The sequence below is a fragment of the Microcebus murinus genome, chromosome 10 (assembly GCF_040939455.1).
Source record: "Microcebus murinus isolate Inina chromosome 10, M.murinus_Inina_mat1.0, whole genome shotgun sequence".
NCBI lineage: Eukaryota > Metazoa > Chordata > Mammalia > Primates > Cheirogaleidae > Microcebus > Microcebus murinus.
Genome location: NC_134113.1, coordinates 20,446,273 through 20,467,270, shown reverse-complemented (window position 1 = coordinate 20,467,270; position 20,998 = coordinate 20,446,273). Strand labels below are relative to the sequence as shown.

The 20,998-nt window shown below is 37.6% G+C and overlaps 1 protein-coding gene across 4 annotated transcripts in view; it reads left to right on the top strand.

The window, feature by feature from the left end:
* Positions 1–20,998, top strand: part of NR1H4 (nuclear receptor subfamily 1 group H member 4) — a 72,524-nt gene that overhangs the window by 36,338 nt on the left and 15,188 nt on the right. For 2 of the 4 annotated variants that reach the window (XM_012787636.2, XM_012787633.2), the window contains 4 exons: positions 12,808–12,948; positions 14,822–14,955; positions 17,815–17,913; positions 18,255–18,354. In XM_012787636.2, the coding sequence (XP_012643090.1) occupies positions 12,808–12,948; positions 14,822–14,955; positions 17,815–17,913; positions 18,255–18,354 (474 nt within the window). Of the gene's footprint in view, positions 1–12,807; positions 12,961–14,821; positions 14,956–17,814; positions 17,914–18,254; positions 18,355–20,998 lie in introns of all 4 variants that reach the window. The other 2 variants (XM_012787635.2, XM_012787632.2) reach the window with 1 other exon arrangement.

Sequence of the window (20,998 nt, the reverse complement as noted above, 5' to 3'; positions counted from 1 at the left end):
ATGAGAACACCTTTTTGGATTCCATATGAGTGAGCTCATGTAGTATTTGTCTACCTGTGCTTGGCTTATTTCACTTAACATAGTGCTCTTCAGGTTCACTCATGTTGTCACAAATCGCAGGATTTCATTCTTTTTTATGGCCAAATAGTATTTCACTGTGCATATATACCACATTTTCTTTATCCGTTCATCCACTATGAGCGTGTAGGTTGATTCCATATCTTGGTTATTGTAAATAGTGCTGCCATAAACATAGGAGTGTAGATATCTTTTTGACATACTAATTTCATTTCTTTTGGACACATAACCAGTAGTGAGGTTGCTGGATCATACTAGAGTTGTATTTTTAATTTTTTGAGGAAACTTCATACATACCTTATACATACTTTTTCCATAATGGCCGTACTAATTTACATTCCCACCAGCAGTGGGAATGTAAATATAACCAGTAGTGAGGTTGCTGGATCATACTAGAGTTGTATTTTTACTTTTTTGAGGAAACTTTATACAAACTTTATACATACTTTATACATACTTTTTCCATAATGGCCGTACTAATTTACATTCCCACCAGCAGTGTGTAAAGGTTCCTTTTTTTCTATATCCTTCCCAACACTTGCTATCTTTTGCTTTTTTGATAGTAACCATGCTAAATGGAGTGAAACGATATTCATTGTAGTTTTGATTTACATTTCCCTGAGGATTAGTAATGTTGAGCACCTTGTGCCCATTTTATAGAAGAGGAAACTGAAGCACAAGAAGTTAATCAACTTACCCAAGGCTTCCCAGTTTATAAGGGGATGGAGCTTCAACACTACAACTCATAAATCTAACTCTAGTGTCTATATGATTGACCACGAGGCTACGGTGCCTTTTAATGCCCACTAAGTGATCATTCTATTCTTGAGTTATTTGCTCAAGGATAATATTGACTAATTCAGTGGCTAAAAGAAGAAAATCAAGTGCTCCATTTAGGTATTAAGGTATCGGTATTATCTAAGCCAAGAGAATAAACCTGTAAGATCAGTAACCTTGGATGGCTCACCTCCTTAGAAGTGAATTATTTAGCAAAACTAAGTCCTCTTAAGAAGAATTCTGGTGCATGGCAGGGTGAATAGAGTGAGACCAGTGGGCCAAGGACAACCCAACCTTAAAGGCATGTAGAGGAGGAAAAGCCCATTAAGGACTTAGAAGAAGTCAGAGATATGAGGCTACCAGGAAAGTGTAGCAGGAAAGTCTCACAGGAGACAGGGAAACAGAGAAAGTAGTCAGAAGAGAACTGATCTTTGAGGAAATTTAGAAAGAAGAAGCTGGATTTGGTCATAAACACATTTTTAAAAGCAGAGAAAGCCAGAGTTTTTTCACTGATTTTGATTTGAGAATTCACCTCCATGGTGTCAGCAAAAGGATAAGCATTATGCAAGGGAGGGGACGAAATGGAACCAGGCAGGGCCTATGTTCTACACCAGCGGTTAGCACTTTTTTTTTCTATAAAGAGATAGAAAGTCAATAGTTTAGGCTTTGCACCATCACAGCCTCTGTTGCAACTACTCAAATCTGCAACTGTATAGTGCAAATGCAGCCACATACCAGATGGGCTTTACTTGCAAAATAACTTTCCTTTTTTACTTACAAAAATAGGCAAGAAAATAAAAAACAGACAGCGGGTTGGCTATAGTTTGCTGACCCCTGTTCTAAAGCAAATGCTCTTGAGCATTCACATGAGTGTTCGTAGTGAGTGAGCACAACACTCAACCCATAGCCCGTATGTGCAAGAAATGCCACCTTAATTTATATAATTGAACTTAATGCAATCTCAAGCCCTGGTGGAAACTTTGTTTTATTCACTCCAGCATTATTCTATTCATCCCTTCCAGACCTTTTCTGGAGTTTAATGTTGCGGAGCATTTGGGTACTGGGTAGGGCTCTTGTCCCCAGGCTGTTGACACAGTCTGGCATCTGTTGGGGTGTTGTCCTATCTGGTTTTCAGACACTAGTGGGAAAGGTCTCTGTGGCACCACCCCTAGGGTCCTGAGCACACTCCTGGCCCTGCCTGTCTGCTTCATTCTGCTCAGATGTGTGGGGGTCCCCGATGTTGCCCCAGTGTTGTGCTAGGACACCTGGATACAGAGAGACCACACAGCCATTCCATCTGCTCTATGCCATGCTGGACGCGGGGACTCCTGAGAGACTCCCCAGCTCTACCCAGGAAAGGACACAAAAATCTCTCTGTTCTAGGATCCCAAGTGACATGGAGTTTCTATTGTCTCTTGTTCCACCCATCCTAGAATTCAGTCTGGGCAGAGGGGCATAGCAGGGACAGAGCTCAGGACCCCTCTTAAGTGCCTAACATTTGACTTACTCTTTAATTGTCTGCTTCCTCCCAAGTTGAAGAAATTTTATCTAGTCTTTGGGATTAGGGTGTTTAGGCTTTGGTCAGCCAATAAATAATAGGCTCCTTTGTGCACTTTGTGTGTTCTTTCAAGAAAACAGATGAAAATTGTCTTAGCATAGTGAATGGAGAAAGGGGAAGGGGCTGCAATGAAAACCAGAGGAGCGTAGAGTAGGGTAGAGCACATATGAAAGAACTGGCACCCCTTGCCTGGCTGGTCTTAAGAGAGCTGCTCAGCCAACTTTGTCCCCCACCCCCACCCCCATCTCTTGGATATCTGTGCTCAGCAGATATAAAGCAAATTTCACTCTGTAACTTTCCATCAAAGGGAGCTTGGGCTTTGGGGTCTGACAAGCACACGTTGAATCTAGGCTGTGTACTTTTTGGCTGAATAAGCAAGTTCCTTAATATTTATCAGTTGGAGTTCAGTGAAATGAAACAGGAACCAACATTTCAAGCAGAAAGGAATTAACGCAGAAGTTGGAAGAGTCAGAGTAACAGGTTCTATCTGAGCCTCCAGGAGATGCTCCATGCCACAGTGCAGAACTGGCCTGCCAGGAAGGTTACTATTCTGCTGCAATCAAGAAAAGAGGTACTCAAGAGGCCATCACGAAACCATTGGCTCCAGGAAGACACCACCTCAGCTGCCATCTAGAGATCAGGAAGCTGCCTTCACTACCATTACTGGCTCCAGAGGCATGGCTTGCCTGCTAAAGCTGCACCTACAAATAATGAATGCCCTGCATGCTGCCTGCCGCTCAATGCCTTCAAAGCTAGCAAGTGGAAACCAGCATGCTACCATAGCAAAACTCCACCATCCTGCTTGCCAGTAGAAACAACAGAAGCAGTAGAGGCACAGCTCTAGCCTCATTTCCCCTTTCCAAATGTCTTACAAGGGCATCTCTACAGCAAAACTTAAATCATATCTACCAGGTTAGCTGCAAGGGAGTCGGGAAAAGGTTGTGTTCTACTTTCCCACCTCTATGGTACAGGATATGCATTAGATTAGAAGGAGGGTGTAGTGGATATAAAGCCAACCAATCCTGAGTCTATGCAATACTTTCCTTCTCTGAGCCACAAATCTGCAAAATGGGGATATTATCTATTTCACAGGGTGTTTATGAGAATTAAATAAGATTATTATATGTAATGATCTTGCCAGCTCTTTTGCTTTAGGAATTCACTGCAGATCTGTCAGACCTGTGATATTTAAAACAAATAAAAAAAACACAGAGCAAGAGAAGTTTTTAAAAAACTTAGAAGTAAAACAAAGAACATTGTTAAATTTCGTGATTTCATTGTTCTTTATATCTGGTTCCATTAGAAATATTTTAATTTGCGTGGTTTTATTTGTCATAAACATTTACAGCGTCAATGAGAGAAGTTGTAGTTTTCAATTTTTTAAGGTAATAACTGCAGAACAGAAGCATAATGTAGAGTGACAATGACTGCCATTTGCCTGGCAGTAGATTAAATCAAGAGCTTTCCTTCCCCTTCAGTTATCAGTGCGGCATATGGAAATGTGCTAATGTATGAATGAATTTTGATTCAAACCTCAAACCCCAACCGACAAAACCGATCAGCTTCTAACTGAAAATTTCAAATGGCCGCATTTCCAAATAGGTCAGTGTCTGTCACATTCATTTCAGCGTCAGGAGAGTCTACACATATCAGAGAGAGAATGCTAGAATTCTTAAAAGGCACTGTCTGAGGGAATGCGCAACGCTACTGTCCTTTTGCATATATTTTTAAATAAGATAGTGAACCAGCATTAGACTTAGCTCTAAAGTTTTAGAAAGGCTTCCAAAATTATTGAAACCATTCTAGTATAGAATAGAGGCAGCGTTTCCAAAGGATCCTTTGTTTATGGACATTTGTAAAACCTGAGGAGCCCTGACCTACAGATAAACTTACTGAAATCCTATTGGAGATCAAGGGAGGTCTGATTTTTATAAAATTTAAGAATGATCTTAATGAACTCTGTGGGTCAAATTATCTTAGAGAATGATGCAAAGTGGGGTTCCAAACTATTTCACTGCATTGGAAGCCTTTTGTAGTAAGTGGTATAAACATCGTGGGAAGGATGGGACTCTGAAGACAGACAATTTAGATTCCAATCTCAGCTGATTCTCTGTCTAGCTGTCTTAAGTTACTTAACCTCTCTGAGCTTTAGACTCCTCACCTGTGAAATGAGGATAATAATGAAGATGAGAGGGAGGAGGAGATGATAATTGTGACGATAACAATGGTGACGATGATGGTGGTGACCATGAAAGATAACCTGTGTCAAGTGATTACTGTGTGCAGGTTTTACACGTGATAACTCATTTAATCTTCAGGACAACCCTTTGAGATAGGGAACTAACTACTGGTTGTCATGAGGATTAAATAAGGTAATGTGTGTGAAGCAACTAACACCGTTCTTCCCTGTGATAAATCCTCAATAAATCTCTGCTATTATTGCTATTATCAGTGGGTTTGTTGTGAAGAAAAAAGAAATGAGACATTGTTTTTAAAACACGTAGCTCTGTACTTGGCACACATGAGTGCTCACTAAGCATCAAGCATTTTTATTTTTTAAATGAATTCTCGTTTTATTATTGTTATAATTATAACAATTTGGGTCATACATTGTCTTCTAAGTTCTCCCTCTTCCTGATAATTAATTCAGTCCTTTATCCAGCAAATATTATTAAGTACCAACTTATATGCCAGGCACTATTCTAAGCATGGGAAGTACAGTGGTGGCAAATCAGACAAAATTCTTGCCCTCATAGCTGCCATTTTACAGCAAAAGCAAGAAAACAGTTTATATAACTGAACTAAAACAGACACGAAGAGAAAACAGTGACGCGAACAAACAAAAAAAGATTAAAAAAATAAAATCAATGTAATAATATCTAAAAGAATATTCAGAAAAAGGAAATGGTAAAAGGATGATTTCCAGTAGATGTGAATTGGCATTTCAAATAAATATATAAGCGATAAGGCAAGACACAACTAAGATGATGAAAACTCGATTTAAACGGAAAAAAAAAGTTTAAAGCAAATATATTAGTAATATGTAAATATGTAAGTGATGACTAAAAGAAACTTTCTAAAGCATAAATTATTGAATGAGAAGAGTGAGAAAGAAATGAAAATAATCATTTAAGCAGCTGTCTAGAAGGTAAGGGTTTAACCTCACAGAGCAAACTAATTCCCTTGGGCCCAGGCAACTACAAGCGGCCGGTAGGCACCTCCCATGGCTGGAATTCTCCTAACTGGGAATCTAGAACCTGGTCCGGAAAGGATGCCAGGCGCAGGGTCTGGTCAGCGTAAGCCACCAGCTCTTGGGAGTTTGCCTGCCTTAGGGTAGAAATGGCCACGGAAAGCCATCGTCCAGCAGAGCATCATAATCCTGTCCTCATTCTCCCAGCAGACGCCCAGTAGTGGATTTTTGCTTTCTACTCCTTTAGACTACTTCATGACTTAATAAACATTTTTTTTCAGAGCAATGATCTTACGAGATTCCCAAGTCAAATGGTAAGAAGGGCATATCATGGGGAAAAGGCCCTGCGCCTCCCCTCTCCCTAGGTCCCCTGAGGCAGCCACTAATAACCACTAGAGGTTTTATTGTTGTTGTTGTTGTTTGGGGTTATTTTTGCTTTTGGCTTTTTGTATTTCTTCTTTTCTTCTTTGTCATTTGGATAGCCTTTGTTTATTTTTGCAGAATCATCTTCCCTCCCCATAATCTTGGAAGAAAAGACAGAGAAGGGCAAGGGAAGGAGGGAGAAATGCCCCCAGAGAAGTTCATCTTTCCAGTCTTTGCAGTTTTGAGGAGGGGTATTGAAGTGGGAGGCTTGATGGTGGGGAGGTGGCATGCCCCTCCTCGTATCTCCTAGGAAGCTCGATCTTTTAAAGCTTAAACTCCTAAGTCTGTTTGGAGGCAATGCTTTTAAGAGCCTGGGAGGTGCTGTGATAGATGTGGGAAGCAGTTTGCAAACCTCTGTCTTCCACTGCACAGAGTCCTCCCAGGCCCCGTGCAGCTGCGTGCATGGCAGCACGCTGTTCTTGTACAGTCCCTGGAGTCTAAAGAAGTTCCATTCCATCTTATCAACCATCTGCACAGCTACCTCTGTCCTAGTCAAGGTGTGCCAAGCCAACTTCATCATGGCCAAGTTACCCTTGCCAGTGGTTCTGAATGAACCACTAGTTGCCAATAAGGATCTCCTCCTCAGTAGAGTTGCCCAAGAGGCCCTCCAGTGTGTAAGACTGACTTACTGTCTGTTGGGCTTGGAGTCCAGGTGTTTCAAGGTAGGCTTGAATTTGGGAAAAGCTGATGAAAAGCTCAGTTCATATCCATCTCAAAAGGAAATCACTTCCAAAATCCACCGCATGAACTGATCTTTATAATGAACTCAAAATGCAATGCTAGACAAAAATAAAAATAAACAAAAGCAAGTGCTAATAAATGAAATTAAAGTAGAAAAATGAGAAAAAAGAGATATTGACTTGTAGTTTCCGTTTCTTATAATGTCTTTATATAGTTTTGGCATTATGGTAATGTTGACTTCATAAAATAAGTTAGGATGTATTCCTTCTGCTTCTGTTTTCTAGAAGAGATTGTAGAGAATTGTTATTATTTCTTCTTTAAGTGTTGCTAGAATAAAACACTGAAACCATCTGGGCCTGGTGCTTTCTGTTTTAGAAGGTTATTAATTATTGATTCAATTTCTTTAACAGTATAGACCTAGTCAGATTAGCAATTTCTGCTTTTGTGAGTTTTGGTAGATTGTATTTTTCAAGGAATTTCATCTAGGTTATCAAATTCGTGGGGCTTGGCATTATTAATAACAGTCCATGGGGTGAGTAGTGAGGGGCCCCTCCTTAATTTCTGATGTTGGTAATTTTTGTCTTCTCTCTTTTTCTTGGTTAGCCTTGCTAGAGATTCATTGATTTTATTGATTTATTCAAATAACAAGCTTTTGGTTTCATTGATTTTTTTCTATAGTTTTTCTACTTGCAATTTCATTGATTTCTGCTCTAATTTTTTATTATATTTCTTTTGCTTGCTTAATTTGTTCTTCTTTGCTGGTTTCCTAAGGTGAAAGCTTAGATTATTGATTTTAAGTCTTAAATCAATATACACATTTTAATGGTGTAAATTTCCCTATAAATACTGCTTTTGCTTCATCCCATAAGTTTTGACAAGTTGTGTTTTCATTTTCAGTTAGTTCATTTTCACTTAGTTCTTTAGGTAGTCACCTCTATTGGATTTGCTTTATGTGTAATTTTTCAGAAATTCTCTGTTATTGGAAAAGGTAGGACTAGGTGTACAGCATATCATATTTCTATACTTTTCTAAATCATATTTAATCTTTTCCAAGCTCATAACCTTCCTGGCTGAGGAGAAATTTCATTTGGGCTATGGTTGGGGTGTTCTTTCCCCTAGAATCATGCACAAATATCAGGAGTCTTACACAGGGTGGATTCTTTTGTTACCTGTTGATATACTCCGTGTCTAACTTTGAACTGATCCCTTGAAAGTGAACAACTTGGCCATGGTTCAGCATGGAAATATTACCCCAGGGTTTCAAGGCCATGATTCTCAGTGTCTTCCTGTCCTCATCCCAACCATCCCATTTAAAGGTCTGTCGCCTCTCTGGAGGCTCTTTCTAGGTGCTGATTCAATACTCATAGAACCTGTGAGATTCATCCCATTCTCATGCTCTGGGAAAGTTCTCCAAACCTCTTTCCAGCTAAGCTGCCTTTGCTTCCCCCAATTCTAAAAGCATTGACCTCTGCCTTCAACATCTTTGAGATGATCCAGTATAACCCTTTCAACAAGGAATTGAAAACAAACGCCATAGGCAAGAGTTATTTAGAGGTAGAAAACTTCAACTTTGTTCCGGCAAGTGAACGTAAAATATGATTACCCTCTTGTAGTGGGAAGAAAATGAAAAAGGAATATATGGAAAAGAACAAAATATACATGAATAATTGGATAAATTATCCTTTCACCTTAACATTTCTACAATTACTGCAAAGTACTCATTTATGAACTCAAATTGGTAAAGGTAACGAGCTTCTGTTATGGTCTGGGCACTTACCATGCTATATGAGACCTGGAGAGATGGATGCCTCAAGATAATTTTTAAGAATGTAAACTCCTTACTGACAGGATAGTATACTATAGTGGTTAAAAGAATAGAGTCTGATCTAAGCCTATCAGGGTTCAAATCTGAGCTTTACAATTTACTATCTGTGGGACAGAGCAAATTAACCTCTGTGTAGCTCAGTCTCCTTTGCCTCATTGGATTACTATGAATAGGGAACGAATTGCCATTTTGCAAAGGGTTTAGAACAGGGTTTGGCACGAAATAAGTGCTATGTAAGCTGAGACAGACCTAAAAGCTGTTTCTGTTTAGGACTTATTAGGTATAAAGATCTCTAGTTACTCAGCTCTGTGTGTTTGCTGCTATTTAAAAAACTTGGAGACTCTTAATATTTTAAAATATCAACCAATATTTTATTGGTTTTGAAGTAATAGGTGGCTTCCTACCAGTGGCTACCAGTATCAGTCACTGGAGTCTGACACATACATGTGCATGTGCACGTATGAGTGTATGCCTTGGGAATAAGGTGGAGTAAATGGGTTCCACCTGTACAAAGAAGCAGAAAAGCAGGGTGTGCGAAATTCTGCACAATTGAGGGACTCATATAAAAGTATCATTGTATAGCCATTCCCCTGGCACCTCAGGGATTTCCCCTGGTGCTACACATTCCCCGGATGGCGATGCCAACTCTTCCTCTACTCATTTTTCATTACCAGGAAGGCTCTGTTCCTCAGTGAATTTCCTTTCCATTCATTTTCAAATGACTTTTCTGATATGAGCATTGTTGAATATGCACAAGAAAGAGCAAGACAGAGGCAGAGGTATGTGTATGGATAGATTTGCATAAGTATAAATACAGTATATGTACCCATATTTAAATGATAAATGATAATATTGTGTTACCATCTCAGAGTGAAAGCTAATTAATTCAGCTATTGAGATGATAATGACTTCTTTTTCAGTTAGTACCAGAGTAGGGGAAAAGAGAAAACCTACAGAATTGTTCTATGCATTGTTCCTTTGACTCATCGTGGAATAAGAAGTTTTATTCTGTTAATTATTGAGCTGTCTATCAGTATCTATGACAGTTTTAAAGGGATCATTCCTGGGAGGGGCTAAAGATTAGTAAGAAGACTGACTCACGTGGACCAAATTGGTCATTGAGGTCATGGTTTGGTGCCAGGAAAAAAAAAATTCTCTTTCTGCTTTTAGTCTCCTTTAAAATGCATGCTTTGGTATTTGCACTCTCAATATCAACACTGATCTGAAGCACAAAGTCTTTTTTTAGACTATTTGGTTGGATTTGACATTTAGGAAAACGTTACGATCTTTCCTATTGAAATTTACACCAGCTGGAAAATTCACAAGAAAGTCCATGACTTTGTTAACCTTGACATCTCTAACTTTTCCTTCAGCCTCTGTTTTCATATTTAGTTTGTTACCAAGACCTGACGTTCAGTTTCCTCCTTTCTATTCTCTCCCAGGGTAGTTCAGGCATTGATCACCTCTTAACTGTGTATGGTAATAATAGACTCTTGTCTCTAGTCTCCAATCTTCTGGGCTACCTTTCTTCACCCTGCTCCAAGGAGTCTTCCCAACATACAGGTTAGGTCATACCCTCCTCTGTCAAAACCCTTCAATGGCTTCTCTCTTTCTGCATGGTAAAGACTCAACAATTTTGCTTGGCATGCAAGGGCATTTAATCAATACTGTTCCTGCTTCAACCCCTTACCCATCTCCTACTAAGTCTCCCCACACTCTACCCTCCCACCAAGAAGGATTATCCCCTCCTGCCTTGCAGCTTCCATGACACCTTGCCCTTGCTTATTCCCAGAATGCTTTTCCTTCCTCATGGTCCATGTTTCAAAAACCCTACTTGCCCTCCAATGTCTACTTCCTTCATGGAACCTTCCCTGGTTTCCTCCTACTCAGAATTAATCAGGATTGCTTCCAACCCATATGTCCTTTTCCTCAGGACACCTGACTTGTAGCTGTTGGGAAGTTATCATATTATATATACCTTATTAGAAAAAGTTTCTAATTGCCTTCTGCTGGAAAATTGTCATAATAAATACACGAATCTCCATGCCTACTCCCTAAATGTGGCACAACCTTTGCAAGCATATAGTGTGGCCCTGAAATAATCTCTTTCATGTCTACATCCCAACAATGTATTACTTATTTAACCATCTTGTCATTCATCTCTTGTATTATGCTGAGAATCTACTTCTTTGTCTTCCCACTAAGTTGGAAGTTCTGAGGATAAGGAATGCCTTATTCATCTTGATATCTCCCAGGTCAGAGAATGCAGCTCTCAGATGGGAGGAAATTAATATTAAGTTATTCTACTCTCTTCTGAACCAAGGGAGGCAATTGTAATACAGTGGTTAAGACTAAAAGCTTTAGTGCATGACTGCCTGGCTTTGAAATTTCCTAGTCCACTCATGAACCATGTGATCATGGCCAAAGTTCTTAACCTCTCTGTACCTCTTTTTCTTCATCTATATAATATGGGGAAATATAATACCACCTTCATCTTAACATTGATAAGATGATTGAATAACTAAGTGGGAGGTAAAGTGGTTAAAACAATAGCTATTTAAGTGCTTAATAAATGTTAGATATTATTCCAACAGTTTGTTAAAATAGGAAAGACTCACTTTTTAATTTTAGGCAAAAAGACACTAGATGCTATATTCCAAAGTGAGCCCATCTTACAGAAATTTTGCAGTGGATATTCAAAAACCAGTTAAATACTTCACCTATTTTGAAGGTATAAAGAGCTCAGGAGTTGGAAATCATAGAGAGGTCTTGTAAAGATTTTGGAGCATGTGACTAGTAATCTATGTGCATCTTACATCCCCATTGCAAAGGAGGTGGGAATGTCTGCCCCTCAGGCCACCACTGGAATGTATAGTACCTTTGTGAGAAGTAGAAAAAGGTGTCTCCTCTTGCTCCCAAATCTGTACATTAAAGAGGTCCTACTGCCCCAGGCCTAATGAAAGGGTCTTCAACAGGATCACTTGAGAAATTTGAGAACATATTCCCTGAAGCCAAGGGACATGAGGCTTGGTGTCTGACTTTCACCTGAGAAGTTGAAAGGCAGGAGGTAGGGTGGCTGACTGCTCATGGACAAGTGGAAGCGATTTCTCTGTTCCCCAGAGATTGTTGGACTTAGAGAAAACCATCATGGGATTATCTTAGGTCTGTGCCAAGAGGGCCACAGGGAGGACCTCAGTGTGAAAAGTGTGGAGAAAATTGCCAAACTCCTAGATGCCGAAGAAGATGCAAGCCATGGGCTAGAAGAGACATGTATTTGCTTTCATCAAGAAAGTGCAGATGAGAGTCTCCCCATGATGGCAGGAAGTCTCTAAAGAACCCAACCCAAGGAGAGAGTCAACTTTGAAAACTTGCTAAGTATAAGCCAACTTATAACAATACCAGGGAAGTAAGCACATTCTTGTCATTTCTTCTCTTGCTTTCCACAGTCCTCTCTCTATTCAACACTGGCCCCTCGACTCTGAAAGTGTCAGAAGCTATGGTTAGCCATATGGAGGAGAAAAAGGAGAGTGGGGAAGAGGAAATGCAGAGATGAAGCCAGTCCTATCCCTTCCAGACTCTAGGCATCTTACCTGCTGCAGGCTGCAGCTGTGCTACACCCTCTCAGGGGAGATGTTTGCTTTTAGATCAAGGTCGGCATTTTTAATATTATTCCAGGATGGCATATTAGGCAGTGAAGTGAAACCTTGAATGCGACTTTCTCCTTGAATGCCTGCTAAGCAGCAACTCACTTTCCAAGATTTAGCTTAATGCTCTTCTCTTATCCTGACCTTTTCATCCCAAACTGACCAGTCTTTGTGTCTGCTCTGCCTCAGCACAGGCTCCTTTCAGAACCCATGCAACCCTTAATTCCAGGTGTTTAGTTGTTTGCATGTCTTTGTCCTCAGCCAGCCTATAAACTCAAGGAGGGGAGGGAGTTGAATTAGTTGCCTTTGTACACCAGCACCGAGCACTCAGTGGCACATAACTTTCTCCCAGTAAAGATGTATGAAAGTGATTTATCTTAAAAATAAAGCAAGCTGAGGTTTTCCTAAGATAGGCTATAATTCAAACTTGTGTTTATTTTTGAGAGGTAAATTAAAAACATCAGCTTTCTCGACAGCACAGTGTAATTGAAAGTACTCTCTGTTACCAGCGTACTCACGGATTGCCTGGGCGCTGTCCAGCAGTTCATGAAAAAATGTTCTGCCATCTTGCAATCCAAAGGTGAGATGTTGTAAGAGGACTTTTGACATTTTTCAGTGTTTTTTTCCACAGGTTTCTTCAGGAGAAGCATTACCAAAAACGCTGTGTACAAGTGTAAAAACGGGGGCAACTGTGTGATGGATATGTACATGCGAAGAAAGTGCCAAGAGTGCCGACTAAGGAAATGCAAAGAGATGGGAATGTTGGCTGAATGTATGTATACAGGTATTCACTTCAAGCAATTAAATTCCACTAAAAGTCTCTTAAGAAGGCAGATGTCAGGTAACTCACATCATGAGAATGGTACATTCTTGAAAAGGGTAATGAACCACTGAAATTGTCCAAACTGTCAGATAAAGAGCATTTTATTCACCTGAAAGAAATGCCTATTTTTTTTTGTTGTTCTTTGTTACAATGAATTGTACATGAAATGAGATGGTATTAACAAACAGTTCAAATAACATGCTTTAATGAACTACCCAGAATGGCAGTCTGAAAGTGTCCTCTAAATTTGATTTTAATATACTTATTTATTCCTTAATTAGCATATAAATTTATAGTTGTGGAAAAAATAAGAACACTTTATAAGGTATAACTGCCTCTGAATTGTCTAAATAGAGTTTTAAACCAAGTCATTTTATTAAGAATCTGTCTTCTCTTAGTGCAGCTTTGAACCAATTTGTATAGGTTTACACCGGAAATTAACTACTCCCAGTTTTAATATAATTTTGTCCTTTGATCTGATAAAGAGACACTGTATTAACTGCTGGCTTTGTGAGGAACTCTAATCTTCATCAAAAACTGGAATGCATGCTACTATATAACATAATTAATTTTTCATTCTGCAAATTTTACAGACCACTCAGATTCTGAGATATGTCCTGTTCCTCCTCAAAACACAAATAGACAAACAAATGTCACCAAGGGGATGATAACATTCAGGGAGGGAATGCCACATGAAATAAAAGCCTTTGGAAGGTGACTCCAGTTCTATTGTTCCCGAACTGTACAGGCAACTGGGATGGACCCAGGGAAATAATGCGTGCAAGAGGGAGAAAAATAGGCCTGTGTAAATAATCCAGCTCTGGGTAGATGAAAGTTTTATAGTGGCTGATCACAATCTCATCTTAGCATCCATGAAACAAGAGCCTGCAATAGGGGCTGCTGCTGGAATCCAGTCTTGCAATGGAAACACCTTGACACTGGGTGGTTCGTGTTGCTCATCACTTAAATATGAACTTGTTCCAAATGCATCTCCAAGGACATTTTGCTTACATCCACCTATGAGAAGCTATGATATTATGCATGAACATAAACTTGTCTAGTAACAGATGCAGATCTTTCTTGATTCTACAAAATAAATTCCCTGAACAACAGCAACAACAAAAATCCTGGAACTTTGTTTTATTAACATTGAGAGAAAAAGAAGGACGTTAAATGGGAATATGGAAGACTGTTCTAAATTTTTTTATAGCCCTGTTTAAGTGTAAATCAATGATAATATTGTATAATCACTCAAAATGACTTTTCAAAGTCACCTTGAGTTATTTTCAACTTTAAATTTATTCTCAATAATTCGTACAGTTCTGAAAATTAACAGGATTTACAATTTTTCCCTAATGAATGTTAACATTTGTTTTACTCAACAAGTTTACGTGTGTATAATGTGAAATTGAATATACTTCTTATGGTACAGTATATACACATGGGTGAAAATAATATTAATGCTAACCTTTTTATAGGCTGAATACCTTGCATTTGTACAATGCTTTTGCATCACAAATTCTTTATATAAAGCCCATTTTTACAAAATGATCTGATTATACTTAATCTACACAAAACTCTATGATGTGGATGTTCCCATTTTACAAAAGAGGAAACTGAGAGTCACAGAGATTAAACTTCTTGCTCAAGGTCAATTCTTAAACCTTGGCCTTCTCTTTTTAAAATACCAGAAAGGTTACAATTAGTTCTGTGCCAAATTGCACAGGAGATCTTCTGAGCTGAGTACATATCAGCTATTTCATGACCACATACTCAACAGTACTTTCTGTGACTGGTAAAATTTCTATACTTATTTTTTCAGGCTTGTTAACTGAAATCCAGTGTAAATCTAAACGACTGAGAAAAAATATGAAGCAGCAAGCAGTTCAGACCGTGAATGAAGACAGTGAAGGTCGTGACTTGAGACAAGTGACCTCGACGACTAAATCATGCAGGGTAATAACATGCAATGGTGTCTGCCAAAGCCCGCAGGAGCTGAGCTTCTAGGTGTATAGTGATCTGGCTGGGAGGTTTTTGGATTAGAGGGATGGCCACAGTAGAATTTCTAGTCCAACTGTGCATCAAAATAGATTCCTTCTTTTCTTCCTAATCAAGAGAATAATATATGCTTTAATGTAAAAATTCGAATAATAGCAGGGCATAAAGTAAAAAGTGAAAGTTTTCCCTCTACTTGATCTCATTCCACTCCTACTACCTAGTGATTGCCAGTGGGAATGATTTAGTGTATAAGATACATTTTTTCCAACTGAATTTTGATGATCATTTTCTTCCCTATCATTAAGAAGAGAGGCTCAAGCTGGGAAGGATGTGGTCTCAATAGAGGCTACAGTTTAGTCTTTATCAATGAGTAAAACAGGGTGAATGCACATCTACTGACTAATAGAGAAAGACCTTTCCCATTGAGGTCACAAATTTCTCAAGAAACTCTTTGAGCAACTTAGACCAAAATAGAGAACGGTATCCCGGATGATTAGACAGATACATTATGATAATGCACAGGACATTTGGTGGAATTTTTTTTAATGGATGATGTTCTCTTTTTAAAATTTTACTTTTTAAATTTGTTTGTTTGTATATATACATGCGGTACAAGTATAACTTTGCTACATTGATATAATGCATTGTGATGAAGTCAGAGTATTCAGTGCATCCATCATCAGAGCAATACACATTGTACCCACCAAGCAACCTCCCATTATCCCTCCCACCCCTCTGAATCCCAATGATTGTCCATCATTCCACATTCTGCTTCCATGTGTGCACATTATTTAGCTCCTACTTATATGTGAGAACATGAGGTATTTATCTTTCTGCGTATGAGTTGTTTCGCTAAGACAATGGCCTCTAGTTCTATCCATGTTGCTGCAAAAGACATTATTTCATTTTTCTTTATGGCTGCATAGTATTCTGTTGTGTATATATACCACATTTTATTTATCCAGTCCTCTGCTGATGGACACTTAGGTGGATTTCGTATCATTGCTGTTGTGAATAGTGCTGCAATAAATATACGAGGGCAAGTACCATTTTATATATTAATTTCTTTTGCTTTGATTAGATACCCTGTAATGGGATTGCTGGATAGTATGGTAGTTCTATTTTTAGCTCTTTCAGAAATATCCATACTGTTTTTCATAGAGATTGCACTAATTTACATTCTCACCAACAGTGTATAATGGTTTCCTTTTCTCTGTATCCTCACCAATATCTGTTTTATTTTGTATTTTTAATAATAGCTATTCTGATTGGTGTAAGATGTTATCTCATTATAATTCTAATTTGCATTTCTCTAATAATTAGTGATGTTGAACATTTTTTCATATGTCTGTTGACTATTTGTTTGTCTTCCTTTGAAAAATGTCTATTCATGTCCTTAGCCCACTTTTTAAGGAGTTATTTGAGGTTGTTTTGTTGTTGTTGAGTTGTTTAAGTTCTTTGCATATTCTGGATATTAGTCCTCTGTCAGATGTATAGTTTACAAATATTTTCTCCTATTCCTTAGGTTGTCTATTCACTCTGTTGATTATTTCTTTTGCTGTGCAGAAGCTTTTTAGTTTGATTAAATCCCATTTGTCTATTTTTGTTTTTGTTGCCTGTGCTTTTGAGGTCTTAGTCATGAATTCTTTGCCTAGACCAATGTCTAAAAGAGTTTTCCCTAGGTTTGCTTCTAGTATTTTTATAGGTTCAGGTCTTACATGCAAGTCTTTAATTCATCTTGAGATGATTTTTGTATATGGTGGGAGATAAGGGTCCAGTTTTATTTTTTTGCATATGCCAATTCAATTTTTCTAGGTGTTTATTGAAAGGGGTGTCCTTTCTCCAGTGTATGTTATTGTCAACTTTGTCAAAGATAAGTTGGCTATAAGTATGTGGCTTTATTTCTGGGTTCTCTATTCTGTACCATTGATCTATGTATCTACTTTTATACCAGTTTCATGCTGCTTTGTTTACTATAGCCTTGTAGTATAATTTGAAGCCAGGCAACGTGATGCCTGTAGGTTCGTTCTATTTGCTCAAGATTGTGTTTGCGATTTGGGCTCTTTTTTGGTTCCATATGAACTTAGAATTTTTTTTCCTAATTTTTCAAAGAATGATGTTGGTATTTTGACAGGGATTGCATTAAACCTGTAGATTGCTTTGGTAAGTATAGTCATTTTAATAATATTAATTCTTCCAATCCACAGCCATCAGATGTTTTTCCATTTGTGTCATCTACAATTTCTTTCATCAGTGTTTTGTAGTCCAACTATTCAACTCTGCTGTCTTAGTGCAAAAGTAGCACAGATAATACATAAACAAAGGAATGTGGCTGTGTTCCAATAAAACTTTATTCACAAAACCAGATGGATTTGGTCCATGGGTCATATTCTAAGAGTATTCATGTGGAATATTAAATCTACATGAATATAGTATTCATAGTGTTCACACTATGCTGGAACATTTTATTAGTTATGATTAAACCTTGAATGTTCACTGACTTTCCATATGAATGGGCTCAATATGCTTTATATCCAGACTATTATTTATTCCTAAGAAATACATGAGAGGAATATTTTGTTACCCTTATTTTATGGATAGAAAAATGAGCAACTTGGAAAAAATTTAGTGAAATGTGATATGACTTTCCCAAGGGGACAAAGAAAGAGTTATAAACTATATTAGAGTTCATAGTTTCTGCTTATTTAGGGCTTTTCCGGTGATTTCTATTATTAGTTCACTCCAAATAAATGCACATGTAGAAAGAATGCCTCATAACCACCCTCCCTAACACCTTTTATTTTCTTGCCAGTGTAGGAGAAAACTGAACTCACCCCAGATCAACAGAATCTTCTACATTACATTATGGATTCATATAGCAAACAGAGGATGCCTCAGGAAATAACAAACAAAATTGTATGTATTATATCTGAAAATACATGGGTTTGAAGTTAGTATTTTCTTGAGCTTTCATTACTTTGAAGGTGGAATTTATATATGAATATGTCACTTTGAAATGATTAGAGATGAGAATTTAAGTTATATATTTAAACTCTTATCAACATTAAATAATTAAAGAGTAAGCAGTCTCACATCTATCTTGGTAACGGTAACTTCTCTTCAAAGATCTGAAAACCATTAGCTGGGTCTTTAAATCTTATTTTCTAAATCTAGTTTTTCTTTAGTCTAATGATTTTATATTGATTTATCATTTTCTTATCTACTTACTAATCATTTACTTTCTTCTTAAAATTTAGTTAAAAGAAGAATTCAGTGCAGAAGAAAATTTTCTCATTTTAACTGAAATGGCTACCAATCATGTACAGATTCTTGTTGAATTCACAAAAAAGCTGCCAGGTATTTTTTTTTAATAACAAAAGTTGATATTGACTGAGAGCTTAAGTATATGCCACAGATTATGTTAACCACTTTACATGAAGTGTTTTGTTCAATTCTCAAAACATTTTTTGTGAGATCAGATCTATTATCACTATTACTATTGCCAGGTACTTTTACCTATAAAAATGTAGTTATTTCTCTGCTACACTCTAAAATATTCTCATAACATTGAGAGAGGCAGGTCTTTTCATTGTAAAATTAATATTGCATCTGATTTAAATTGATGTGTCTAACTACTATAGATATGAGATTTTACTATAGATATGAGAGGTGGAAAGTATATTTAAAATCATTTATAACTCTTCCAAATCAATAGATTAAAAAATTGAGACTTTGTGAAGTTGCCATTCAACCATTTGTTCATTCAATAAGCTGTTGTTTATACCTACTCTATACTGTGTCTAGCTATTACCCTCAAGGAGAGTGATTAAAGGGTATAATAAAAATACACACATACACACACACACACACACACACACACACACACACACGTGAAATGCTATATGAATGGAGAGGAATTAGTTGCTAATTGTGCCTGGGAAAGAAGGGGAGATTTCAGAGAGGATCATATTTGAGTTGTGTCTGAAAGTGAAAGAATTTTTCCAATTGGCATGTGGGAGAAGGGGTGTTCTAAGTTTAGAGATATGCTTGTGAAAAGATAATAAGACATCAACAAGAATAGGGTTATTAGAAATCGGAAAGAAAATTCAGCATGACTGTAGTAAAATGACTATGGTGGGCTCCTTGAATAGACAATAAGGTAAGTTGGCACCAGACTGATAAGGGTCTTAGCTAAAGAATTTAATCCATGTCTCCTGTATGGTAAAGATATTTGGGTAGGTTAGAGAGGGAAATAAACTTTTTGTTCTAAATAGATGTTTTTATCAGGTTTGTATAAGATGTATTTGAACTGGAGGCAGGAAAGATCAGTTAGTATGCTACTGCACAAGTCCAGGCAAGAGGGTTTAAAATAAAGCAATAGCAGTGGGAAAGAAAAGAAAAAACAAAATAAGGAGAGATTCAAAAATTGATGGGGCTTGATGAATAGTTGTATGTGTGAGATAAGGGAGAGGGACTTATCTACAGTTATTCTGATGGTGCCAGCACAAAACTGAAACACAGGAGTCTTATCTCCCAGTCTCAAATTCTTTCTGCCATTTTATCAATGATATCTTAGCTAATAGGTTTAAGTTGTTTCAGTATTTTAAAAAAAATCTTGCTACATCAGAATCTCATGGTCTAGAAGAGTATAATAAATATTAATACCTTGGATAGCAGCATAACACTGTAATATTAAATTATAGAAAGAAACTTCTGACATAGGATTTTAATTAAACATATTAATTTCCCTTCTGTCATTATTTTATTAAATGTGTCATGAATAGACATTAGCCTACATAAAATTCATAAAATGTGAGGAGAAAGTTCTTGCCATCATTGAAACATTAATTATTCTCTCATTTCTTTATTAACAATGAAAGAGGAACTTAATTTGCTATATGCTAATTAAGCTGACTGAAATCTTGATAAAAAACAAAAACAAAATTACACCAGAGAAAAATCTGTGGGGGGAAGAATTGGAAAAGGGAGAAATATGATGCTTTTAGTTATTTATGGGAGAAGAGTTTTCAGTTCAAATGGTCAGTTGGTTTTGAACCAAGAAATAACTGAAGACAAATAAAAGTCATATTCATAAGAAAGTAGCTTATCTGAAAGTGTTACCAATATCTTAACATCTCTTCTTTCCCAATGCCTAGCCTAGCTCCTGAGGGAAAGAGTACAACTAATGTGCATTCAATGAGTAAAACAGAAGGAAAAAATTGAAAATACAGAAATAAATAAAAGGCACAAAAACCATTGAGAAGGAAAACAATTATTTATCAATAATCATAGAGATAACATCATTACAAATAGTAATGATAGGGATATAATAGAAATACTGAAAGGCCATTTTGTGAAAAAAAGGTTGAGTCACTGCATTCAGAAGTTTGCAGAGCATAGCCTGCGCCAGGCACTGTCCAAGGTGCTGGAGACCTAGAAGGGAATTAGGCATGGCTCCTGCCCTCAAAGAAGCTTGGAGATTCTCAAGAATAGTGACTCTGAATCCCTAGCATTGCACTCTTCTCTAAACTCCCACTGTTGTTTAATCCTTTCCTAAGCCATTTAGACCCTGAAGGCATTATTTATCTCTATTCATATTAGTTTGTGTGTGTGTATCAGCATGCACGTCAGCTTGTGTTTTGTTTTCCATTCACTCATTCGTTCAGTTGGTCATTCAATTATTCAACAAATAATTCTTGGGTACCTATTATATGCCAGGCACTGGGGATACAAAAGTAAATAAAATAAAGTATCTGTCCACAAGAAGTTTACCCTCAATAGAGGTGGCAGACAATTAACAAATAAGCAAATAAATCTCTCATACCGTGTCAGGTAATGGTAAGTTCTATGAACAAACATAAAGCAGGGAGAGAATAGGAGTGCTGGGAGTACCCGTTTAGGATGGGTAACTCTGGAGCAGAGACCTCACCGCAGTGAGGGAGTGGGCATGGGGGTATCTGGGAAGAGCATTCATCCCTGAGGCAAAAGTGGGCTTGTGTGT